Raw genomic sequence first — 27,376 nt, forward strand, 5'->3', positions numbered from 1 at the left:
TTGCCCAAGGTCTATGACTGATTGGCTACAGGTCCATTTTCAAATTCAGGAAGGAGATTCTGAACCCACCCTGTAAGCTACCATGCAATAGCACACACCTGCTCAAGTGAAGACACCCATGAGGTCGTTACATGATGCTGCACTTTGCACTTTCCCATTCCTTAAAGGTGCATCTTCCACCTTTCCATTTATCTAGAGAAAATCTTTCACATGAATTGACAGTTTGATCATTCAATATCCTCCTCCTTTCTAGTTCCGTACTCACCCTTTCCACTTTGCATGCAATAAGGACAGCTCTTGAAATTCAAAAACCTGACACGTTTCTTTTTCAAAGGGAGTCTGTGGGAAGCAGAACTGTTTAGGCTGTCCCTAGAAGATCCCTAAGAGGCAAATCTCCAGCACAGGTGTAGCTCAAGGAAGCCTCAGCATGGCTGGGGTGGAGACACTTAACACACAGCTCAGGCAGACCAGCTGGATATAATAGCAGAGCAAGGCTAGCAGGTATTCGAGGCTTTATCTCAGCTATGGGTTCTCAAACTCACCAGTCACTCTCAGTATTTGAAATTTTATTTTTAAAGTGAAGATTTCTAACTCTGGACAGATGAATGAATAGAAGGTAAAAAATCTGCCAGTCTAATGGGACCAAGAATCAAGTACTAGAGCTAGCATTGTGGCACAGCAGGTTAAGCTGCCACTTGCAATGCTCGTATGCCCTTGGAGCCCTGGCTGCTCCACTTTCTATCCAGTTTCCTGCTAGTGCACCTGAGAAAGCAAAGGATGATGGCTCAAGTAGTTGGGCTCCTTGCCACCCACCAGGGAGACCCCAATGGTGTTCCAGACTCTTGACTTTGACCTGCCCCATCCATGGCTGTTGTGGCCATTTAGGAAATGAACCAGTGGGTGGAAGTGCTCCCTCTCTCTCTCTCTCTCTAACAAATCAGTCTTGAAAAAAAAAAAAGGAATCACATACTGGTGAAAAATGGCTCTGAAAACCACTCTTTCTTAGAAATTGGTTTCTCTAAAAAAGAGATATGTGGAGGAGTGAGGAAAGATGGGGTATGGAAGGGCCCACAGATGTCTTTAGTGTTTATTGATAATCCTTTGTTTCATTACTTAGGCAAATCTTTATGTATTCTTGCAAATGCAGCATATATTTAAAAAGATCCTTGATCATCTGCTATTTTCTGGATAGCACACCAGCATTGAAAACAATCATCTTCGTAACAAAATATTCATGCTCTACCAAGTGACATATTTCTGGTGTCATCAGATCATAGTGAAATAATATTTATGATAATAATTGATTGCTCTCAATTTTAATCATCTATGCTAGGTCCTTTACAGATATTATTTCATTATGACTCACAACAGCATCATTAAGTATCTGTATCATCTAAGATGAGTTGGTAATAGCATATCCACCAAAGCTGGTTCAACAATAAGAATATTGATTGTCGCATAGAACAAGAAGACTAGAAGACCTGGTGGGTCCAAGTTTCATTCAGAAGTTCCACAATACCCTCAAAAACTCTTGATGACAAGGCATTCTCTACCATCCATCTCAGTGTATTTAACTTGTCACCATAAACACACTACTCACATTCACACCATGGCAGTACATTGTAGACCCAACAGTGTCTGGCTTTTAAAAATGGATGTCTTTCCATCTCTTTTTTCTTGGGGAGCAACTATTTTCTAGCAATCTCCCATCCCAAGAAATTTCCTCCCAGGCCCAGCCCCCCAGGATCATAGACCCATCCCCTCATTACCAAGGAGCCTGGTATGGGAGGAGAGAGGATCTTCTAATGAGAATGAAGGTGAAATGACAAAAAGTGACTATTGATAGGCAGTCAGAGGTATGTTGCCACTGCACTGCTAGCTCAATTTATAGATGAAGTTGAGGTCCAAAGTGGTTTGATAAGGTGCTCAAAAGTTATATGGCTGCTGTTAAAGATCAGAGGCAGAAATCTACCCAGGTTTGCCTCACTATAAAGACAGCCATGCCCAACACAAAAGCTGTCGGTACAGCCATCCCTAAAAGAAAGTAGGAGCATAAAAGCCCTATTTTGTCAGAAATCATTACATTTCACCAGCCTTGTGGTTCCTGTGCTGTGTCCAGGAGTGGTGGGAATGATTTTCAACAACAAGAACAATAATTAGTCTATGTCAGAAAATACACAGGCACAGAAGGTTCAAAGATGAATACGTTATGGTCCAGCCTGTGGGGAGCACACTGGGAAAATACAGTCAAGTTGACATATAAATTGAAGGCAAGGAAGCCAGGACTCTAATGAAGATACAGGCAAGGGTCTGAAGGATGCAGAGAGGAGCAGCAACTTTGGCTGAGAGTCAGGGAGGGTTTTACAGAAGGGTGACACTGGTTTAAAGATGTGTAGAAGATTGTGTTAGGGTTCTGCTAAGAAATAGAACCAATAGGATAGGTAGATGGATGATGGATGAGAGAGAGAGAGAGAGAGAGAGAGAGAGAAGTAGATAGATAGATAGATAGATAGATAGATAGATAGATGATAAATAGGGAAATGTAACAGGAAACTTTTTATTGGAATTGGCTCACGCCACTGTGGAGGACAGTCTCCATAACTGCCATCTGCAAGCAGCAGTGTGAGGTGCAGTCCAAATTCAAAGGCCTGAGAACCAGAAGAGCTGATGGTGAAACTCCCAGTCCAAGGTTGAAGTCCTAAGAAGCAGGTCTGGGAAGGAGAGGGGGCTGTTGCTGTTAAGCCCTGGAGTCCAATATCCTAAGGCAGAGGAAGACAGATAGATGTCTCCATTTAAGAAGGGACAAAGGAGAGGAAAATGTGGAATATAGAGCCAAATCCACATTTTCTAAGTCAGCCAATTCTCAAATTTTCAGAGATTTAAGATTTTACAAAGACTAGTGGTTCTCAACCCTGACTGCAAAGATTACAAAGTCCCATGCCTGGATGCCACCCCTCCCAGTGAAATTAAATAGAAATTTATTTTATTTTATTTTATTTTATTTTTTTTGACAGGCAGAGTGGATAGTGAGAGAGAGAGACAGACAGAAGGGTCTTCCTTTTTGCCGTTGGTTCACCCTCCAATGGCCGCTGCGGCTGGCGCATCTCGCTGATCCGAAGCCAGGAGCCAGGTGCTTCTCCTGGTCTCCCATGCGGGTGCAGGGCCCAAGCACTTGGGCCATCCTCCACTGCACTCCCGGGCCATAGCAGAGAGCTGGCCTGGAAGAGGGGCAACCGGGATAGAATCTGGCGCCCCAACCGGGTCTAGAACCCAGTGTGCCGGCACCGCAAGGCGGAGGATTAGCCTATTAAGCCACGGCGCCGGCCATAAATAGGAATTGTTCTAACAGCTTCCCAGATAATTCTAATGTGCAGATAGGCTGAGAACCGCTTAAAGGAGCACAAAATGAGAACAGTATGAGAAAACCAGTTCTCAAAGGAGCAGCCTTCAGACGGTAGAACCAGACAGCTCTTGATGTAATCCTGGTTCTGACACCTAGGACTGTATTGCTTGTATAACTTTAGCCAAGCTGTTGTTCTCTCGCTATCAGCATCCTCATTTAGGTCCCCACTTGCAGGAGGGTGGAAGGATTAGGTAAGGAGGGATTTGTCAAGTTCCCAGAGCATAGGGATTGCTAATTTAAGAGAAACTATCATTACTAAAACCAGACCTCCATGTTTTCATCTTGGCTATTTCTGAGTTGCTTTCTGTTATCCTAACAAAGGATAAGAGGAGCTTTATGAGATAGGCAGCAATAACTGTATTTTAAAAATAAAATGGTAACACGGGTAAAAATGAACAGTATGGCCAATGCAATTTTCCAAACATAGAATCCAGTCCAGGGGTCAGCAAATTACCGCCTGTGGCCAGATCCAGCCAGACTAGTCATTTTCCTATTGTCTATAGTTGTTTTCCCATAACAGATACCACATGGCACACTACACCAAATATCTTTAGTATCTGTGAGCAGAAAGATTTCGCCACCCCTGACTAGTGCTCCCTGGCTGTCTGTGTGATCCATGGACCCCAGAGGCCCTTTCTGGAGATCCATGAAGTTAAGCCTACTAACAGTAACACTAGGACATCGTTACCATATTTGTGATGTTGGCACGTCACTGATGAACAAAGCAGTGGTGGGAACAATTGCTAGTGTTTCAACACAAATCCGGATAGTGGCATCAAATTGCATGGGGGGTTTTCAAAAAGTCCATATGTGTGCATTATCTTTTCAGTCCATTTTTCCCATGAGTTTTTTGAAGCCCCTGCACGCCTAGTCATGTTCATTGCCACTGCACATTCACAGGACCAAAAAAAAAAAAAAAATCAGCTTCACTTAACTCTGGGCTCTCAGCTGTGACACTCTGGATATTTGAGGCTGGATGCTTAATTCTTGGTTGGGGGTCCTGTCCTAGGCATTGTAGGATGGTTGTTTTGGCAGCGTCTCTGGCCACCAACCCCTAATTCTACTAGCCTTCACCTCCCATACCCCCCAATTGTGACAGCCAAAATGTCTGCAGACATTCTTCAAATGTCCTCTGGGGGCCACATCACTCCATTCCATTCCTGCTGTGAGAAAACACTCACTTAACTTGATGAAGCAGTAGAAATGATTCATTTTTATTTCATCTCAACCCTGACTACACATCTTTTTCATTTTCTGTGTGGCTAAATGGGAAGTCAGCACGGGCTACGGAAACATCATGGTTATCTTAAGGGAAAAACAGTGGTGCTCTTGGCCTACCAGCTAAACGGATTGCTTTTACATTAAACAGTTCTTATTTAAAAGACTAACTGACAGGGGCTGGCGCTGTGCTCACTTGGTTAATCCTCCACCTGCGGCGCTGGCTTCCCATATAGGTACCGGTTCTTAGTCCCAGCTGCTCCTCTTCCAGTCCAGCTCTCTGCTGTGGCCTGAGAGGGCAGTGAAGGATGGCCCAAGTGCTGGGGCCCCTGCACCCGCATGGGAGACCAGGAGGAAACACCTGGCTCCTGGCTTCGGATCAGCTTAGTTCCGGCCATAGCGGACATTTTGGGGGGTGAACCAACAGAAGGAAGACCTCTCTCTCTGTCTCTCTCTCTCACAGTCTAACTCTATCTGTCAAATAAATTAAAAAAAAAAAAAGACTGACCAAAAAAAACCTTATGATTATTCTTATGATTATTCTTTTTTGGCTATTTGATAGACATTATCTGGAAAATGAATGGAGTCTTTCACTTTAAGTAAAACTACTGTTGCCAATGAAAAAATTGGCAACAATGAAAAAATTGAGTTTACAAATGAAAAATCAGACTTTGAAAAATTTGTCTGCTACAGCAAACTTGACAGTTTCCCAGTGCTTATCAACTTTGTTGATGAGATATCTGGTGATAATAATGAGTGCAATGTTTTTGGGAATATATAATATGTATATGTATATATATATATATATGTGTGTGTGTGTGTGTGTGTGATTTGTGACTTTTGGAAGATATCCCTAACTCAGTGAGCCAATGCATTGCTAAACGATAGCTGCTTAATTCTACAAAATCATGCACAGGTAGAAAAGAAATCCATTCAAAGAGCAAATAGGGGGCCAGTGTTGGGACCTAATGGGTTAAGCCACCTTCTGCAACACATCCCATATGTTTACCAGTTCAAGTCCCAGCTGCTCCACTTCTGACCCAATTCCCTGCTAATGTGCCTGGGAAACAGAAGAGGATGGTCCATGTGCTTAGGCTCTTGCACCCATGTGGGAGACCTGGATAAAGCTCCTGACTCCTGGCTTCAGCTTGGCCCAGCCCCAGCTGTTGAGGCCATTTGAGGAGTGAACCAATGGATGGAAGATCTCTCTCTCTCTCTCTCTCTCCCTTTCTCTGTATCTCAGTCTTTCAAATAAATGAAATAGATTTAAAAAAAAAAGTGCAAGACAGACCAGTGGATTTTAGTGTAATCTTGCAACTAACCTTTAAGAAACTGCTAGTTACTGAGTTTTGGTGTAGTACCCAAAAAATTATTCACAATTATCAAGGCTATTTTGAGAATGGCTCTCCTTTTCCCAACTGCATATTATCTGCAGCAAGATTTAACAGGTCAAATACAGAAGTGGATATGAGAATATGATTGTCATTAATTAAGAAGTTACTAAAGAAATTTCGAAAATATAAGGAGTGCCACTCCTTTCATCAAATTTGTTATTTGGAAAATGTTATTTTTTAAGAAGCTTTTTTTTATTTTTAAATTTTAACTTCAAGAGTTTGTGGATTCAAAAGGCTTCCATAACCTAAGAAGCTCATGTCAAGAGCCTCGGGTGATCACTGACGTCATACATAAGAGTGTTAATTGTTGATGCCAGTGCTATGGCGTAGCAGGTAAAGTTGCCACCTGCATGAGGCGCCAGTTAAGTCCTGGCTGCTCCACTTCCGATCCATATGTCTGCTATGGCCTGGGAAAGCAGTAGAAGATGGACCAAGACCTTGGGCCCCTGCACCCGCGTGGGAGACCAGAATGAAGCCCCTGGCTCCTGGGTTTGGAGCAATGAAGCTCCTGCCGTTGCGGCCAAATAGGGGAATGGAAGATCTCTCTCTCTTTCTCTCTCTGCCTCTCCTTCTCTCTCTGTGTAACTCTGACTTTCAAGTAAATAAATAAATCTTTTTAAAAAATTAACTAAGTAAAAAAATAGAGTGCTTAAAAAAAAAAAAAGAAGAAGTGAAATCAACTTTTAGATGCAATGACTTTGAACAGCCCTTGTCTCTACCGTTGAGGAACAGGTTTTTTTTTTTTTTTTTTCCATACAATTTGTTGAACTCTTTACTTAACATAGAGTTAATTGTATGTGGATAAAGTTAATTTAAAATAAATCTTGGTAAAAAATAAAACTGAGAATAGGAGAGGGAGGAGGAAAAGGGTTGGGAGTGTGGGTGGGAGGGCAGGAACAGTGGGAAGAATCACTGTGTTCCTAAAGTGGTATTTGTGAAATGCATGAAGTTTATATTCCTTAAATAAAAGGTTTCTTTGGGGGGAAAAAAGTAATCATAACCCAATGTCCCATTATCAATTCTATATTATTAATTAAATTAATAATAATATTATGAAGCAGAAAAAAACTTCCACAAATAATAAAATACAAAAAAAATTTAACTTCAAATATGGTAAATATCAGTAGATACAACAACAACAACAAAAACCCTCTCCAGATCATCAATAATTTTTAGGAGGGTAAAAGATCTTGAAATGAAAAATGATTAAGAATCACTATCTACGAGAGTTCTTCCAAAAGTTCATGGAAAATGGGGTTTTAAAATGTTTACTTTGGGCTGGCATCGCAGCTCACTAGGCTAATCCTCCACCTGCGGCGCCAGCACCCTAGGTTCTAGTCCTGGTCGAGGCGTTGGTTTCTGTCCCAGTTGCTCCTCTTCCAGTCCAGCTCTCTGCTGTGGCCCGGGAAGGCAGTGAAGGATGGCCCAGGTCCTTGGGCCTGCGCCCTCATGGAAGACCAGGAGAAGCACCTGGCTGCTGGCTTCGGATCAGCACGGTGCGCCGGCCGCAGCGGCCATTGGGGGGTGAACCAACAGAAAAGGAAGACCTTTCTCTCTGTCTCTCTCTCTCACTGTCCACTCTGCCTATCAAAATAAATAAATAAAGTTTACTTTGATGCAAAAATCCATGTACAGGTTTTTTATTAAATGAATTTTCTGTGAAATTTCAAAAGACCACTCCTATTTTGTATTTAGAGAGTATTTATGATGTTCGTATAACTAAATAAAAAATAATTAAGTGAGAAGCACCACACAATTCTGCCAATGAATGAGAAGTAAGAAAAAGGAGTAGACAAAGATGTGCATGAATGTGTTCAGGTTTGCTGATGGGAGGCGCTGGAGCTACGGCTTTGGAGACAGAGAGCACATGTGTGACCTTGAGTAAGTTAGTCCTTATCTCTGCCTCAGCTCTGCCTCATATACCGACGGTAACCACAGTACATGCCGCATGGCATTCTTCTGCGGATTACATGAGCAAATATCTCAAAAGCATGTAGAACAGACTTGGCACTCAGACTAAGTTCTCTGTGGGTCAACTATTATTATATGAATGAATAATGAATTTATGCCATAAGGGACAGCCAGGCCCTCCTCCAATTAAATTATCCAAGTGCTGCTAACCCTATCCTCACAGTGGGTGACTGAAGGCAGAAAAATGTAGTCACTCATCCCCAGACACAACATATCACGGAGCCAAGAAAGAAATCAGAGTCCCCTGGCCCCCTTCTTGCACTAACATCGCACCTTCTAATCCCAAGTCACATCTGTTACCCCTGCGAGGGACATGGCTAGGCGCCAAGGTTTCAGAACAAATGGCCTGAGGTTGGCTTGGTTTCATATGGAAGGTCCAGAGCTCTTAGAAATGCTTCTGGTTCCTGCTCTGTGATTAATTTTCCTTTCTGTTCAGGCTGGCTGCCGGAAGATCATTCAGAACAGTACTGATTGCACCCCATAGCTACACAGCCACCTTCCCCCTTCAGAAGACCTGGGCTTCAAGAAAAGGGCTTGCTAACGTTTACACCGAGAAGCATTCCTCGGGAAACCATAGGGATATGGCTTGGATTAACCAAAGAGATTTGTTTTGTGGAATGGCTAGAGAATAATCTGATTCTGAAGATAAGGAAGTCACCTGAAATTTGAAATTACCTCCTTAGTAGGGCAAATGGTAGATAAAGTGTCATATCTCATGTGTCCCCATTCCCAGATCTCCCTACCTCTCTGCATCAAGTTGGGTGAATTGGACTGTATTTGCTTTCTAAGGTTACTGAGAATGTTGGGTTTAGATTCTAAAACCTTGTGGAGGGGCAAGCATTGGGTGCTATGGCTATGTCACAGCTTGGGACATCTGCATCCATGCTGGATTGCCTGGTTTGATTCTCATCTCTACTTCTAATCTGGCTTCCTGCTAATGTGCACCCTGGAAGGCTGCATGTGATGTGTCTCAAGTACTTGCATCTCTGCCACCCACACTGGGATACAGATTGAGTTCCAGCCTCCTGGTTACAGCCTATCCCAGCCCTGGGCAACTGGGGAATGTACCCGTGCATAGGAGATCTCTCTCTCTCTCTCTCTCTCTCTGTCTCTCCCTCTCCCTCACTCCCTCCCTCTCTTCTCTCCTTTCTCTCTTCTCTTTTCTCTCTCTCTCTCTCTCTCCTCTCTCTCTTTGCCATTCAAATAAAAATTTTTTAAAAAGCACCTTATTGAATTCGAATGTTATCTTCTCTCTGAATTATGACTGACTGCACTACTTAACACTGATTTCCATCTAGCTCTCTCCAGCCCACATTTTTTGGTTGAAGAACGTCTCTCTGTCTCACACCCTATATATTTTATAGAGGTATTTTGTTTATTACCTGTCTCCCTCATTAGGCTGGCAGACACTTTTGTCCTTGCTCTTCAGGGCTGTTTTCTGTGACCAGGCATGTGGTAGGGACCCCTTACATCCAACATTTGCCTTTAAATAGGAAATCAAAAATATCCTTGAGATGTAGTACATATAGTGAGGTCATGCTGGGAGCACTTGTGTGAGTTAGTGAGGGCGGGCATGCTTCAAAGAACTGTTACATTCAAGAGCAGTTCAGGGTCATTCTGCACACCCTGGCAATTGCATGAACCCAGGTTGAAAACAGGTACAGTCAGCAACTTGTTCCAATGGTCTTTATGTGATGTGGTGATCCTTTAATGAATAAATGTCTCTTTGACTAGCTGTTCTGCTCATGGAAGCACAAATCTCTGTCCCACACAACCACACAGCATTATGCCCCAGGAGGGCTTAAAAAAATAAAAAGAGATTAATTGGCGGTGTACTTCTACTTCCTCAAGAACTCTGTTCCAATGTAACTGAATGTGGAGTCTTTGAAAATCAAGTACTAAAGACTAGGAAACTTCACTACTTAAATCTGTACTCTAGTAAATATTTCTTATAAATCACAGACTTCCTTCGCAGCCACATACTTTGCTTGAAATATCATACTTGGCATAGAAAGCTTGCTTGAATCAGTGAATTGAGACACACATACTGGATGTAGAATCTACACCTCAGTTCTGCGCCAGGTCACTGACTGATGAATGAGAAGGAGCCCCTCCAGGAAACTTAAGTGGCACATGTAACCGCTAGAGATGTTCTAAGTGAAAGAGAGGATCGTGAGACATTGGCGGCTAGCACATCCTCTTCTTCACCTCTCCCATCTAGTCTAACACAGGCCTATTATAGGTATACAATGCTTATTTGGTAGCTGGATAAAAGCATGAGTAAACCAATGACCAAATACAATCAAATACTAGGCAAGATTTTTTTTTTAAAGTATATAATGCAGTGGAAATTCAAGCAGAAGAGGTCACTAGCAATAGATTCACGAAGAAGAGAGGATAAGAGTTGAACACTGAAGGAAATTAAGGCTTTAGATGCTAGAACAAAAGGTTAAAGGGAATTCCTAACTAGAAGAGTGATTTAGACTTGCACACCTATCGGAAGAATTTTAAGTACCATCCTCCAACAGATATTTGTATTTATACATATGTTCTACTATACTACCTTATGAATACATAAAAAGTGAGATTTTAAACAAGAAGGTAAAGATGAAATGAGGCATACTGTACTTGTTGTTGTTTAAATTTTTATTTATTCCTTTTCATTTTATTTGAAAGAGAGATAGAGATCTTCCACCCATATGTTCACTCCCCAAATACCTACAGCAGCCAGGGCTAAACCAGTCTGAAGCCAGAATCCAAGAACTCCACCTAGTTCTTCCACTTGGGTGGCACGGACCCAAGTACTGAGCCAACATTTGCTGCCTCTCAGGTTGTACATTGGCAGGAAGTTGGATTGGAAGCAGAATAGCCAGGATACGAACCAGGCACTTGGATATGGGCATTCTAACCACATTTATTCATACTGTTATTATTTCTATGGGCACAGATCCATTCTTCAAATGACATTTTCAATAATTTTGAATTTGTTTCACTAACTCTTAGTCTTGTTGGATAAGATGACATAATCCCAAAATATGGCCAATGAGGAGTTTTAGTAGGCATAGGAGATGTGTCAGCTAAGCCATATTCCTGTCACTCACACATTGCCTATATGATTCATATTGTCTTTGTCTTCAGTTTCTTTTCAGGAACTTATTTCAGTTATTATGAGAGTTAGCTTGGAAAAAGCTAGATAATATATAATAGTCACTTGGCCAAGCACATAAAAACTGTATTATGTTAAGAGAGGCCTAAACACCAAGAAAGTGAGAGTGCCATCTGGAAAGGAGGTAAACCTCACACACCACTGGGCTATGCGGCCATCAGCTGACAGACAGATGGGCTGAGGGTGCCACTGTCAAGGCTCACTGTTACCGGTAATCACACCTTCCACGTGCAGGTGGAGTTAGCAAGTCACATACATGGGAAGGACGGATGTGTGGAGTCAGATCATTAGTTGTAATTGAGAGGTTGTGATCTGGCAAGATATGCTAATGAGAATATTTGCATATTGTAAGAAAGGACGATCAAAGGGCAAAAATTTTTATTTTTAAAAAACATTGTCTTAGAGGCCAGTGTTGTGGCACAATGTGTTAAGCTTCAGCCTGCAATGCCACCATCCCATATGGGTGCCAGTTCGTGTCCTGGCTGCTCCACTTCTGATCCAGTTCCCTGCTAATGGCCTGAGAAAAGCAGTAGAAGATGACCCAAGAACTTGAGTAGTGGCTACCCATGAGAGAGACTAAAATGAAGTCCCTGGCACCTGGTTTTGGCCTGGCCCAGCCCTGGCCAGAGGGTCATTTGGGAAGTGAACCAGAAGATAAAAGATCCGTGTGTGTGGGTGTGTGTGTGTGTGTGTGTTTCCCTCTCTCTCTGTAACTTTTTCAAAATAAATAAAAAATCTTCAAAAAACAAAAACAAAACAAAGTAAGTTTGTCCTAGAAAGGAGGGAAAAAAGGAAACTGAATGAAACATAGAGTTTGGCTAGCTCCCTAAGTTAATTCCCTAGTTATCAGCTGCTGGTCATGGGGCTTGATTTCTTTTAAGCACAGACTTTTTTCATTCACTGTTGTCGGCAGGAGAGAGCCAGGAGCTGCCTGGCCTACCTGGTGAGCCAGCTGGCCAGCATGGAGCACTCGTTTCACCATATTCTTCTGCTAGAGATCAAGATCATCACTGACTCCTTCTCCTCCATCCTGGGCCCGCAGAGCAGAGACATCTTCCGCATGAGCAACAGCTTCACCACCATTGCCAAGCTCCTTACCCGACAACTGGAGAGCTCCAAGGCTGGAAGTAGCAGGTAAGCGGGACTTCCTGTGTACCCCAGGGAGCTGCCCTGAGCACAGGCAGCTGCGTTTCCCTGGGATAGGCATGAAATGACCCAAGGAAGGCCAAAGCCAATGTCTCAGTGGAGTGACTTCTGAATAAATCATGTCATTTACCAATAGTTCATGTGCATCTGTGGAAGTCAGAGGGTAACAAAAATTCTAAAAGATGCACAAAATATGGTAGAAGAATAAGAGTGAAGTGCAAGGAACAGTGTCTTGTAGCACTCACTTATTAAATAAGAATTGAACAACTATTTTCTGTATCTCAAGAAGCTTAATACACCCAAGGAGATAAAACATGTTCCTTGCACCTAAGGAGCTCACTATAAAGAGGAGATAAATTTTTAAGTGTGCAACTAGAGAATGGTAGAAGGTTAGGCTAACCAAGATGGATTCAGAAAGTTTGGTTCCATTGAGATGGGATTCTCTACTTCTGCAAAGAAGAAAATGGGATGAAAGCTGAGATGGAGAAAGATTTTCCAAGAGATATTTTGAACCAAGTCTTGAAAGATGCTCAGATCTCTACAATCCCTGGAGTGTCTAATATCATGGAACACTGAATGGTTTTGGCTATAGCAGCAGGCTGGTAAGAGAGGGAGTAGCCAGGATGCCTTAATGGGCCTTGAAGGAGGCTTGGAGAAAGTCGGTGATGGGAATCCTAAGAATCAGGGCAGGCAGAAGGGATGCAGAGTTAGGAGGAACTGATCGTATGGGAGTGGGACAAGGTAAAGGGGAGGAGAGTGATGAAAATACAGATGCCTAGCTGGGGTGATTGCAGAGGCCTAGACGTTGATGCTGGCAACCACGACTGGAGGTAGCAGGAGGGGAACCCTTCTGGAAGTGTCTTGCCCCACCACACGCAGTCTATTCCCCAACTACATGGTCATCAAAGTCAACAGCAGCTGCTCATCAGCTAAGACCCAACTGCAAATGTCCTTCTATGCCAACACCACAGTTTCAATTGGGCATATAAAAAATTGTTTTTACTTTGTTCAATAGACACCTTGTACAGGTGTCTATTTAAACCTTGGGCTACATGATTCTGAGTTAGGGGCCTCTGTGTGCATTATAGAACATTTACCAGCATCCCTGGCTTCTACTCACTGGATGCTAGTGGATATGCTTTCTCTCAGTTGGGACAAGCAAAAAGGTCTCCAGGCATTGTTCAATGTCCCCTAGGAGACAAAAATCTCCCCCAGGTGAAAGCCACTGCCATATATCGATAGATAGATAGATAGATCCATATATATATAGATAGATAGATATTTCAAAAATAGCTTTTTCACAGACTCCTGGCTTGACTAGCAACAACCTGAACAGGGTGGCTTCCATGAAACTCAAGGGCCGCATCATGAAGGAGTGACTTGTCATGTAGACGCCACCACGAAGTCACTGTTGGATGGCTTTCATTATGTGCTTTCAGACATTTGGTGTAGTCTGCACAGCTGAGTTTGGGGAAGCCCTTGTGTACATGCCCAGCCCGCCTGCCCTTGTCTTTTTCCAGGCTTGCCTGGCAGGTGCATCACCTGTGAAAGCTCAAGCCCATGTCCTGGCCAGCAGGCCATCCATGCTCCACTGACACCCCACCCCCCAAAATACCCACACAGTTTCAAAATGCCAGTAGATGTCTCTGAGATTAGATATGTGCAAACAGTTTATATAAAACAGAAATAGTTATACAAGTGATATACTATATTTTAATAGGAAAATTAATCCCTAACTAGTAGGACCAACACCATTAGCAACAGACCATTTTCTCATGAAACTAAGAATTTAGGAGATATGTAGATAAAAGGAAAAATAAGATCTCTATAAAAATATGAAGCTGCATGTATGAAGTTACTTCAAAAATTTGTATAGAGGCTGGTGCTGTGGCACAGTGGGTTAAAGCCCTGGGCTGCAGCGCCAGCGTCCCATATGGGAGCCAGTTTGAGTCCCAGCTGCTCCACTTCTGATCCAGCTCTCTGCTACGGCCTGGGAAAGCAGTAGAAGATGGCCCAAGTCCTTGGGCCCCTACACCCATGTGGGAGACCCGGAAGAAGCTCCTGGCTTCATATTGGCTCAGCTCCAGCCATTGTAGCCATTTGGGGAGGGAACCAGCAAATGGAAGACCCCTCTCTCTCTCTCTGTCTCTACTTCTCTCTGTAACTCTTTCAAATAATTTTAAAAATAAATATTAAAAAAAAATGTGGAAATGAAATTGAAAAATACAAGTCGGCGCTGTGGCTTAACAGGCTAATCCTCCGGCTTGTGGCGCCAGCACACCAGGTTCTAGTCCCGGTCAGGGCGCCGGATTCTATCCCGGTTGCCCCTCTTCCAGGCCAACTCTCTGCTATGGCCCGGGAAGGCAGTGGAGGATGGCCCAAGTCCTTGGGCCCTGCACCCGCATGGGAGACCAGGAGAAGCACCTGGCTCCTGGCTTTGGGTCAGCAAGATGAGCCGGCCGCAGCGGCCATTGGAGGGTGAACTAACAGCAAAAAGGAAGACCTTTCTCTCTGTCTCTCTCTCACTATCCACTCTGCCTGTCAAAAAAAAAAAAAAGAAATTGAAAAATATGCTTATTTTGGTGCAAAAATGTTTTGAAATCCATAAATACAAGAAGCTTTCAGAAGTACCTGGGAATTTGCATTATGAAAAACTATGCTTGGATTTCATTTTTTTGCATCAAAATAAATTTATCTTTTAATTTTATTTTCCATGAACCTTTTGAAATATCCATGTACGCGAATGCATTTAAATTTGCCTTGTTTTATATTTTTCTAAGGTGGGGGAATAAAACAAGAAGGAGCAAAATGAAATGTAAAGAGATGAAAAGGTTACAACTCACCTCATATACCACCATCACCACCACAAGATCTCTCAATTCAAATAGTTCTCCAAGCTCAGCTCTCCCTGCCAATCTTCTTCCAATGGATTGTAATTATTCAGTGGGAACCTCACCATGGGGTGTGGACAGCTCTCCCTGTGTATTAACTGCTCATCCTCTCTGGGAGGGTTGCTAAGGCTTCTCTCCCAACAGCTCTGCCCTGAATAGTCTTGGGTTGCTAAGGCTTCTCTCCTGACAGCTCCGCCCTGAATGGTCTTCATTGTGACCATTTAGCCTCAGTCATTTTACTCTGCACCCGCCCCCACCCCAAGCAGCAAGGTCTACACTTTTGTCTAAAGTATACAGCAATGCTGCTCTGCACAATTACAGGGTAATGAATAAGTGAAGTGAGCTTGAAAGAAAATTAAAGATTATAAAATTCAAAACAGATGTCATCTAATTTACAAATCTGACACTTAGCCCAGCAGGCCAGATTTCAGGCTTCAGCCCAAAATGACAAGATTATCAAAAGAAAAACAAATCACATCCAAAAGAGAATGAAAAATTGAAGCAGACAGGAGCCTGCTTTGTGCCCAGAGATTCTGAATAAATTGGGTGTTCTGTAAGATACACCAGGTGAGCTCACACACACTTTTTCTGTTCCTCTATTTTAAAAGAATGTTTTTATCTAAATAATAAACCAACAGAGGCTAAATAACAGGACAATCAAGCAAAGTGTTTAGATTTTGAAGTTAATTCTGGAGAAGCAAATAGGATACAATATCAATTGGGTTGACAAGGAGAAGGTGTCAGGATAGGAAAAGAGGTGTTGACTTTTTGAAACTGTGAGCCCTACCTGGCCTTCCAGGTAAACCATTGGGCTGTCTGCCTGCCAGCACCCAGGTGGAGCTGAGGCAGGAGAGTGTAAGCTCTGGCAGCTGCTTGGCTGGCCTCCTCCCGCAGGGATCATTCCACTAGATGATGCCTTTGCCAAATGAATGAGACCCCCAGGGAGGCCGTTCTAATCAGGCACCATCAAACTGGAGGACAATTTGTCACAGGTGGCCTTAGTAGGAGGCCAGCATCAGGCCCCAGCTGGGGATGGAATCTTTGAGTATGGAGATTGTGGCGAGAAAGCTGGGATGGGAGGCAAGCAGGAAAAATGGGGAAGGACAGGGAGAGAGGACCGTGGCGGGGCTGAGTGGATGGGGAAACCAGAAGAAAGAGGATGCAGGGTCCCTGGACACAGCCCCCAGGCCTTTCCTACAGAGGAGGGAGGTGAAAAATTCTCCCAGATCTATCTTTCAAACCCTAGCCAAAGCCATCAAAGTCATGAAGAGAAAAGACATTGTTTACAAGAAAAGTTTAAGACAAAGCATGTGATTGAAGTTTCCTGAAATTTTTGCTTGGTTGGTGAAATGAGTGGTGCATTATTCTGGTGACGATGCTGGTCATGGTGGAGAGATTTTTGTCTTTGTTCTTTGTTTGGAAGAATCAAGTCTGCAAATAAAACAGGAGAGTGAAAGGCAAACAGTAGTCGAACCCTACTGGGTAGGTGTAAATCAATTTCAGTATAAATGTAAAGAGATGATACCATAGAGGAAAGAAAATACAGGGAGAATGAAAGGGAAATCGAATGAGGAGATTATGTCCACAGAAGGGTGACTCCAGGAAATCTGTCTTCCTTGGAGTGTCCCCAGAGTTTTGGTTTATCCCAAATTCCATGTAATAAACATCAAAGAAATGGATTGCAGTGGAGAGCCAGAAATTTGATTCAATGTGTGACCCTCATATGTAGCTAAGCCACAGAGCCTATAAAGACCCTTACTAGACTGTGGGACTCTACAATCTGTCATTGCAGAGTTCACATCCTTTCATCCCAGGAGCCACATCAGAGCCTATGTAACACATAGTCCCCAAGACATCACCCAAGACCTTCAGTGGGATGGCTCTTCACTGTCCATGACAGAAATTACAGTGAACACAGACCCAGGGTCTTCTCCACAGCTCTGCAAAGAATACTGCTGTAGGTCTGTTCAAGCTTTTACCCAGCTCCTACCATGAGGCAGATCCTGTGCCAGGGCTTCACCTACGTTATTTATGCTACTTAACCTTCACAACACCAAGGTCTTCTAAGATGTGACAGAATTGTAGAAGCTTCGTACTAAAGCATAATGGAATGAACTTTGTAGATGTGCAAGAAGAAAGTTCTGGACTCAGTCTCTCCTTGCCTTGTAGGTCCACACTAATTCCTGGAAGGGCAGTACTGTAAATGCATGGACATCAATGCATCACGTTTCCTTTGGTGTGTTCCTTCAGTCTTGGTCCAGTGACTCTCAGATTTTAGTGTGGATAAGAGTTATCCTGTTCATGCTACTTCATGGATAATTCAAAGTATTTCTAAAGGGATTTCAAGGGTGACTTTTGCATATTCCCACCCAGACTGGTACCCCCGCTAAACCTTTCTCATGATCTTCTAGCATGCTGTCTTGTTTCCTTTCTTCTCATCACAGGCTGCCACTCTCCACAACTAGAGTTTGGCAGCACTTCCCCATGAGATGTCCCCACTGGCCCCCACCCAGAATGACTTTCCTTTTCTGAGCTACTCTAGCTCACCCCACCCCTCCACTCCTCCAACACCTGCAGGCCTGCCCTGAAGGCTGGAGTCTTCTGTGTTCTTCTCATCACCCCAAACTTGAAAAGGTGCTATTCAGAGATCATGTGCTGTGGAAGGAAAATACGCTCTTAAACATGCTTAAAAGAACTCCCACTTTTCAGGCAAGACATGTTTATACAAAGAGAAATTGATTCTTTGAGAGCAACTGTTGGCTCAGAGAATGTACACGAGTCAGTTCAGGACCATAATTGAAAACATATGATGTTTTGGTCAGTGTTGCCCCTCTTAGGAAAGCTAAATATAATTTTTGCACCACCAAGGCAACTTTTAAGAATGGAATCAGAGTTTTAATAAGAAATGAGTGTATCATTTCAATCTCAAGAGGTCAACAAGGGTCATTTGTATACAAAGAAAATCCCAATAGCCTTTTGTGGCTGCTTGGAAGTGCTGCCCCTCTTCCTGCTGAAGAGGTTAAGTCTGACATGTGGTACCATTTATGTCACATCTGTTGTTCATTTACTCCACTAGTTGTCCTTCCTCAATGCAGCATTTTGGGTGATAGGAAGGTCTATAAAGGTATTTCAGGAATTTGTCTATCAGCCAGAGACTTAGGTAGGACACATCATCATCAGCTTTGGAGACAATGGAGTGAGGGGTGGAGGGGGGGGGGAGTGTGAAGCCCCAGGGAGCTGACTCTGCCCCATGAAGAAAGAGGAATGGAGATGGGGGCAGACATGAGTGGAGTTAAGATTCACTGGGCAGACTAGGCCCCTGTCCTCTAACAACAGCGATCAAAACACAGCACAGACACAAAAAGAAAACAGCCTTTTGTCAAGCTCCTATGGCCTGGCTTTCCATTCAAATAAGACAGACAATTGCAACACTCTAGCATAGAGGAAGAGAACTGTGGGCTTGTGGGAGAAGCGATAAAACATTCTTGACCTCTCCAGCCCCATGGAGGATGGGTGATAGCTGATGCTAAACCAGTTCTACTGGGCCTAATGACTTAGCTATTTGCTATTTTGGTTCCCCAAATACTCTCTGTTCCTTTTTGGTATCAGTCATATTGAACTCTAAAGTTGTCATTTGCATGATACTTTCTGCATTTTTGTTACCTTTTCAGTCTGGGCTACCAGGGGGTACCACAATTCATTTCTCCACTCAATGTGAATGATTGCCCAGTGACTGTATCTCAGCTCTGTTGTTGCATCCCATTCCCACAGGATGCTACTCAGAGATGTTAGGGTGCAATACTTCTCCTTGGTTACATGCTAATAGCATACTATAATATATTTACTTACTCCTGAGGTAGATTCAGATGTAGTCTCAACCACACATCTCCTGAGGGGCAGTAGTGGGGGCAGATGTGAGGGGAGTGAGGCCTGGAGGCAAATGCTTACATCCCATGCTGCGTTGGATGAGCAACCTTCAGTAAGTTACTCCACATCTCTGTGCTTCCTGTTAGCCATCACAAAACACACCGAATGCTGGGATAAGGGAAAGAGTTTATTGGGGAAAACCCAGCAGGCTGGAGGGAAGGGGCGAAGAGGAAAAGGAGAGTAGGAGACTGTAAGAGAGACAGAGAGAGACAGAGAGGAGAGAGAAGAGAGACGAGAGGAGGAGAGGAGCCAAGAGAGAGAGCCAAGAGAGCAAGAGAGAATCCAAGAGAAAAGAACCAAGAGAGAAGAAAGAGAAGCCAAGAGAGCAGTGCTCAGGAACAGGCCCTTTTAAAACTTTGCCCGAGGGCAGGCAGGGAAGCAGGAGCAGCGAATCCCATTAGGATGGGGGTGGAGCTTGACCACAGAGGTTGGGCCATGTGGCCACCTGGCTAAAACTGCACCAGTGTCCTAACATCCGTCTCCTCATCTATAAACGGAGCTAATAACATGGTCTGCCTCCCCTGGTTCTGTGAGAAATAACTCATGTGCAGTAGTCACCCCTTTTCCAGGGGGATTCACTCCAAGACCCCCAGTGGATGTCTGAATAGAACCAAACTGTTTTATTCCTATCTGTACATTCCTATGATAAAGTTCAGTTTATAAAGTAGGCACAGTAAGAGATTAGCAATAACTCATAATAAAATAAAACAATTGTAACAGTAAACTGTGAGAAAAGTTATGTGAATGTGATCTCTCTTTCTCTAAATATCTTATACTTTCCTCTTCTCATTTTAAGGAGCCCTTCAAGGCTTCTCCTTGGCATATCCAAATTGTCAGCATCATGATTCCTCTGCTGTGGGCCATTATTAAGTAAAATAAGGGTGACAACCCCAAACACTGAGATACTGCAACAGTAGATCTGACAGCACTGACATCTCCTATGTGCCTAATGGGCAGACAGCATGTGCGTTGTGGATATGCTGGGCAAAGGGATGATTTCATTCATGTTCCAGATGGGGAAGAGCAGGACAGGGTGTGATTTCATCACATGAATTAAAATTTGTGAATTGTACATTTCTGGCATTTTCCATTGAAGAGTTTCAAACTGAAGTTGACTGCTGGTAGCCAAAACCTCAGAAAATGAAACTGCGGGTAAGGGGGAACTGTTAGGTAGGAAGTCAGATATGAGCTTATGTGTGTGTGACAAAGGTCTGTGTCCAGCATCTGCATCTCAAAGTCATCCCAATAACCTTATCTACATCCTGCCCTGCCCCTCCCATCCTGCCAGGTGGGGGTCCCCACCCCTTCTGCCTGATAATCTTCTAGGTGCAGCCCAGTATCTGCATTTCAAATGTGCATCCTGCCCTTCTACCCGATAACCATCCTTTCTCTAAGGCTCCTCTAAGGTGAGGTGAGCCAGCTAGGCTTCCCCCTGTCTGATAACTCAGGGGAAAACTCAGAAAGGGATTTTTCATATTTACATCCAAAAAGTCCTTTGTTCCAAGAGGAGCAAAGGTGAGGAGGCAAGACCCATCCCCTTAAAAACCTCCAGCCTCAACCGGACTGCGTGCTCAGCCCTCTGCCACCATGCTGAGCCGCCTGCCTGGCCTGCCCAGGTGTACTCCACTCAACCATGTAACTTCGCTCTTCCGCCAGTCTGAGCGACTGGGCACTCTCTCTCAGGCTCTGTCTGGAGAGCTGCCCATCTGTTCTTATGGATGTCCCTTCCAAATAAACCTTTGCTATTTTACTTTCCACTACTCTCTGTCTCACGCCTGAATTCTTTCTTGCGCGAAGACAAGAACCCTGCCATTCACTGGTAACAGAACTACCCTATGGATTTAGAACAGTGAGTGCCCCCATGTAGAGAACTCAGTAAGTTAACTATCACCTTTAGGACTTTGTTCCAAGTGGACATTAGAGTAGGTAGTTTTCCTTGGCATATCCACTGGGACAGAGCTGCTCCCAACCTGACCCACAGCGCAGAACCCATCAGCAAACTTCCTACCTGGACTATCACTGCAGTTGAAATGCAGAAAATCAGAGCTTGGAACTTCCATATGAATGTGGCATTGCCGCAGCTTTGTCAGTGATGGTACTGGTTAGTTAATCCATCCCTGAAGAACTGACAGTCCAGGTCAGTGCAGCCTTCCTGATATTATTGACTGAAGAACAGGGTGCTCTTTAAAGAAGTTGTTAAGATTAGGAAAACAAAAAAGTCAGAGGGAGCAAAATCAGAATTATAAGGTGGATGCCTAATTATTTCTCATCAAAACTCTTACAAAGTTGCCCTGTCCATGATAGGAATGAGCAGGGCCAGTGCCACGGCTCACTTGGCTAATCCTCCGCCTGTGGTGCCAGCACCCCGGGTTCTAGTCCCAGTTGGGGCGCCGGATTCTGTCCTGGTTGCTCCTCTTCCAGTCCAGCTCTCTCCTGTGGTCCAGGAAGGCAGTGGAGGATGGCCCAAGTACCTGCATGGGAGACCAGGAGGAAGCACCTGGCTCCTTGCTTCAGATCGGCGCAGCGCGTCTGCCATGGTGGCCATTTGGGGGGTGAACCAACGGAAAGAAGACCTTTCTCTCTATCTCTCTCTCTCACTGTCTAACTCTGCCTGGAAGGACTCTCTGGGGATGCTTTCCTGGACATTGTTCTGCTAAAGCTCTGACTTGCTCGATGCACTCTCCTAAAAACCAATGTTATTGTTCTTTGGTCCTCAAGAAAGCCAACAAGCAAAATGCCTTGAGCATCCCAAAAAGGTTTTTGCTCTTGACCAGCCCACTTCTGCTTTGAGTGGACTAGTTCTTCCTCTTGGTAGCCATTGTGTTGATTGTACTTTGTCTTCGGGATCATACTCATAAGGCTATGTTTTGACTCTTATTATAATTCTCAGCAGAAAGGCTTCCGTATGTTGACATTTAAAAATGTCCATTGAAGGCTCCTGCCTGCAACCCATCTGGGTGTGACAATGTTGGCACATACGCAGCAGAAAGTTTGCTCAATTTGCAGTGTTCAGTCCGAATTGCGTAAGCTGAGCCAGTTGAGATGTCTACAGTGTCAGCTATTGTTTCTACCGTTCAGCATGTATCCTGTTCAACTAGGGCCCAAACTGGATTAACTTTTTCCTCATAAGTCGATGTGGATGGTCTGCCACTGCAGGTTTCATCTTCAACATCATGTTTTTCCCTTCTTAATATTAGTTATCCATTTATAAGCTGGTGATTTCCTTGGGGCATGGTCCCAAGAAACTTTTCATAAAATATCATCGACTTCACCATTCTTAAACCCAAACTTCACCATAAATTGATATTTTTGCTTCAGTTTTAGCAGACTTCACATAGCTCTTCGAGGAACTCTTTTCAAACTGGTGTCATCATCTTCCTACTGCCTCAAACTAGATCCTGATTAGATTTATTATAAGAAGTTAGTATGAGTTTCTTTTGGTGCAAAAAAAAAAAAAAGTATGTCCATGCATAGCTTTCTCAATATACAGTTTCCATGAAGGTTTGGAAGGCGCCTCATGTTTCTGCATCTCAGATCCTGGACACTCACACAGTAGGAGAGCCGTTCTCCTTTAGCATACACTCTCTAAGATGCTACAGTGGGAAAAGGCATTTTATATCCTCCCTCACTCTTTGAGCAGGAAAATTTCATCTTCCAGATTTGGTGCCACGTGCACAACCCTCTTCCTTTATGGGTCAAATGTCCACACTGGCATCAGCCACTCAAAGTTTGACTACTTGAATTTTTCATGACAATTATAAATGGACTACATTGTCAGATCTGTTATGGTAGATAATTGTTTCAGCAATCTAGTAATATAGTACCATCAATCCCATTTTTATATGACAAAAAGTGAGACTTGGAATCATAAAGAGATATGCACATCTCTAATTAAGAGAAGCCATGAACCTAGATCATTTCCCTTGTAAGGTCATTGTCAGCTCATTTCTCCACACTTTTTGAAAACCCTTATAAAAACCTTGTTTGGGGGGGGGGGGTCAGCGTTATGGTACAGCAGGTTAAGCCACCACCTGCAATGTCATTGGCATCCCATATGGGTGCTGGTTCAATTCCTGGCTACTCCATTTCTGATCCAGCTCCCTGCTAACGCACCTGGGAAAGAAGTGGAGGGAGGCCCAAGTTCTTGGACTCCTGCCATCCATGTGAGAGACCCAGATGGAGTTCCAGGCTCCTGGCTTCAGCCTGGCCCGGCTTCAGTCATTGGGATCATTTGGGGAGTAAACCAGTGGATGGAAGATCTCAATATATGTATATATATATATATATATATATATATATATATATATCCGTCTCTCTGTGTAAATCTGACTTTCAAATGAATAAATAAATATTTTTAAAACCCTTACGTGAATGAAATAAACCATGGAGTCATTTCATTCCAGCAAAATTCTATCTTTGGCATGACCACATTCCGATCCCCCACATAACTGCGATTCTGATTGTCCTTGCTCTTTCCAGCTGAGCAGGCCAGAGGCAGAACAGAGTACTAAGACTCTATGCCTATCATTGTCCTTTTGCTTAGTGTTCGCGGGTAGCTGTTCCAGCAGCGTCATTCGTGGCAGCCCTGCAACAGATGATAGCACTAGGGAGCCAGGGGATCATCTCTATCCTTCTTATGATGACTGATGACCTTAGAAATTGCTGAAGAGTAAGGAAAATAATATCCTAAGAATTTAGGGCTCCAGAGTGGATCTGGTCCATTACATCCCCCTACTCCTATAACAGGCTCAGCTCCGCAGGAGTGCAGATCCTGGATATAGGAATGTAAGCCAAAGTCGTCAAACATTAACCAACATTATTTTTGTTTGATTTAAAGAGCCAGGAAGAGAGGCTGCCAGTCTCTCTGCCCCTGCCAGCTTTTATAGTCGCATCTCCAGGCTCACTGAGAGCAGCGAGCTGCCCAAGGGCCAATTTGCTTCTAAGGGGAGTCCCAGCACAAGGAGAGGGAGGTAATTAGGCTTCCCCCTTGGGCATCCCTAGAGGTACTTTTAAAAACTTTTCTTTGGCAACAGAGACCAGAAACTGTTCAGACTGGAAATCATCTGAGCCTCTTGTAATGTGGCGTGTTGAGTTAAGGCCAAGTTAATATTTAGGGGATTATAGTACTCTGGCAAAAGTTTCTGTAAAATTACCTCTGGAGTTAAAAGTGACAAATGGAAAAGAAATCACAGCCCCCTACATGAGCCAACCCCACTTCACCCCAGCAAGGAAACACGAGCACGCCAATGCTCCCGCAGCACAGCCATCCTGCTGCATTTCCTTGCCCTAGAAAGAAAGTGTGTTTAACTTTGGAAAAGCTCTTTGTTGGAGGCTAGAGCTGTGGCGTAGCTGGTGAAGCTGCCGCCTGCGGTGCCGGCATCCCATATGGGCACCGGTCAAGTCCTGGCTGCTCCACTTCCAATCCAGCTCCCTGCAATGGCATGGGAAAGCAGTGGAAGATGGCCCAAGTCCTTGGGCCCCTGCACCCACATGGGAGACCTGGAAGAAGCACTTGGCTTCTGGCTTCGGATCAGCGAAGCCCCAGCCGTTGCGGCCATCTGGGGAGTGAACCAGCGGATGGAAGACATTTCTCTCTCTATAACTCCGTCTTTCAAATAAATAAATAAATAAAATATTTTTTTAAAAAAGTCTTTGTTTTTGAGCAAAATTTTCTCTCATCTTTTTAGATTAAATTTTTTAAAAGATTTGTTTGTTTATTTGAGAGACAGTTACAGAGAGCGAGATCTTCCATCCACTGGTTCACTCCCCAGATGGCCGCAACAGCTAAGGCTGTTATGCCCAGTTCTGTTGTCCCCAAGGACCACCAAGGAGTGGTGCCGATACCGCTGTAAAGCACACGAGAGTTTTATTGCAGGTCAGGGCCTGGTCTCTCAATCAACACCAACGCAGCGGGTCTGAATTGAGAGCCCTGACCCTTCAGTTAACAGGGTTTTTATAGGGTTTTCACAGACATTCTATACATCATGGTACCATTTAGCAAATCATCTCATCCCACAGGAAATTCAAAGGACATCTCTTAGAATTGATTAGTGCATCCAGTGGTGGGAACAGACCTAGTAAACATGGTTGGATGGCTTTGGGGTTGATGCCTTTTAAATTGATTGGCCGAAGCATAGGGTCCGAGCTGCTGGGGTGTACGTGCCGAACTGCAGGGTCTCGGGAAGCTATCAATCACCTTAACTGCCCTGAGAAGACACCAGGAACTCTAGGTATTTCTCTGTTATCTGCTAATCAGCTGTTGCTAGGAGTGTTTATCGCAAGGAGAGTTCATTTATTTACTTTTAGGAGCTTCTGGCTCAGGGTTCAGGGCCTGGTCAGGCCCAACTTACAAGATGGAGGCCTAATTTAAAATAGTTGCACCTTGATCCAGGCTCAGGTCTCACAAGGCTTGGCTGATCCAGAGCCAGGAGCCAGGAGTTTCTTCCAGGTCTTCCAAGTGGGTGCAGAAACCCAAGCACTTAAACTTCAACTGCTCTCCCAGGCCATAAGCAGAGACTTGAATCAGAAAAGGAGCAGCCAGGACTAGAACCAGTCCCCAGGAGGGATGCTGGTGCCACAGGCGGAGGCTCAGCCCACTACACCACAGTGCCAGCCCCTAATTTTGAATTTTAAAAGCAAGGGGAGAAGACATGAAGGCATGGGGACTGTTTGTTGAAAATCCTAGCCTTTTATCTTCCATTTCCTAACCTCCCAACCTACTGGAATCAAACCTTGTCCTCCCTCCCTGCCAGCACAACTGGGCGGCCTGTGCCCACGGATGGTGGCCAGAGCAGAGCATTCTCTCAGCGGTCTCGAGGCTGCAGTTGCTGGGACGCCTCATTACCACCGCAATCCTTGACTTCTGTGCTCTACAGATCTCTAAGTCCTCAAAGGAGTATGTAAAGAAGAGATTGCCTTTGTGATGAGAATTCTGTTCGCTAGCCTCCTCTCCAGAGGCCAATTCTTTGTCCCAGACATTGTTTGTTCGTTTTGAGAGGCAGGGAAACAGGGACAGACAGAGCTCTTATCTGCTGTGCATCCCCAGGTATTTGCAACAGTCAGGCCTGGGCCAGGCTGCAGCCAGGACCTGGGAACTCAATCTGGGTCTCCCACAATGGTGCCAGGGGGACAGGAACCCGTTTACTTGAGCTGTCACCTCCCAGGATGCACATCAGCAGGAAGCTGAAGTCAGGAGCTGGAGACCGGATTCAAACCCAAGCACTTTGACATGGGATGCAGGTGTCTCAACCTGGCATCTTCACTGCCAGGCTCCTGGCCCCAGGCCCAGATATTTATCGTTGCTCCTGCCCTCCTCTTATTTGCTCCCTTGCAGATTCTTGTTTTTGCTCTCTGCTTCTCTGCATATTGTGTATTTACTAAATATCACTGTGCTACCCTTAAACCCAATGGACCTCATTGGGCATCTGGTAGACCTCAGGAAGTGGAGCTGGTGGACAGGCTGACTTCAGAAACTAAGGTGGTCTCAGTTCCCTTATTCCACGAACACTCCAGATGCCTATGTGTGCTGAGCACTATGCCAGACACGGAGGAGCAGGGTGAGCAGGGCTGGCAGCAGGGGTTTATCCCAGAGTAGCTCTTCCAGGCTTAAATAAAAATATCAATAGCCAACTGAATTTTAAGTAAGGAACAATAGTTTTTTAGTATTTTTGTGTAATAATTTTAGTATAATGTAATATAACAGTTTTAGGATGTCCCACCAAAGACATACTTATATTTAAGAAATATTTGTTGTTTGCGAATATTTTCGCAAACTATACTACAGATAAAGGATTGATAACCAGAATCTACAAAGAAATCAAGAAAATCCACAACAACAAAACAAACAACCCACTTAAGAGATGGGCCAAGGACCTCAATAGACATTTTTCGAAAGAGGAAATCCAAATGGCCAACAGACACATGAAAAAATGTTCAAAATCACTGGCAATCAGAGAAATGCAAATCAAAACCACAATGAGGTTCCATCTCACCCCGGTGAGAATGGCTCACATTCAGAAATCGACCAACAACAGATGCTGGAGAGGATGTGGGGAAAAAGGGACACTAACCCACTGTTGGTGGGAATGCAAACTGGTTAAGCCACTATGGAAGTCAGTCTGGAGATTCCTCAGAAACCTGAACATAACCCTACCATACAACCCAGCCATTCCACTCCTTGGAATTTACCCAAAGGAAATTAATTTGGCAAATAAAAAAGCCATCTGCACATTAATGTTTATTGCAGCTCAATTCACAATAG

At 44.0% G+C, this 27,376-nt stretch overlaps 1 protein-coding gene across 2 annotated transcripts in view; it reads left to right on the forward strand.

Moving 5' to 3' along the window:
* Nucleotides 1–27,376, forward strand: part of VEPH1 (ventricular zone expressed PH domain containing 1) — a 260,419-nt gene that overhangs the window by 110,431 nt on the left and 122,612 nt on the right. For both annotated transcript variants that reach the window (XM_062178364.1, XM_062178372.1), the window contains exon 6: nt 12,066–12,286. In XM_062178364.1, coding sequence (XP_062034348.1) covers nt 12,066–12,286 — 221 coding nt within the window. The remainder of the gene's footprint in view (nt 1–12,065; nt 12,287–27,376) is intronic.

The sequence above is a fragment of the Lepus europaeus genome, chromosome 2 (assembly GCF_033115175.1).
Source record: "Lepus europaeus isolate LE1 chromosome 2, mLepTim1.pri, whole genome shotgun sequence".
NCBI lineage: Eukaryota > Metazoa > Chordata > Mammalia > Lagomorpha > Leporidae > Lepus > Lepus europaeus.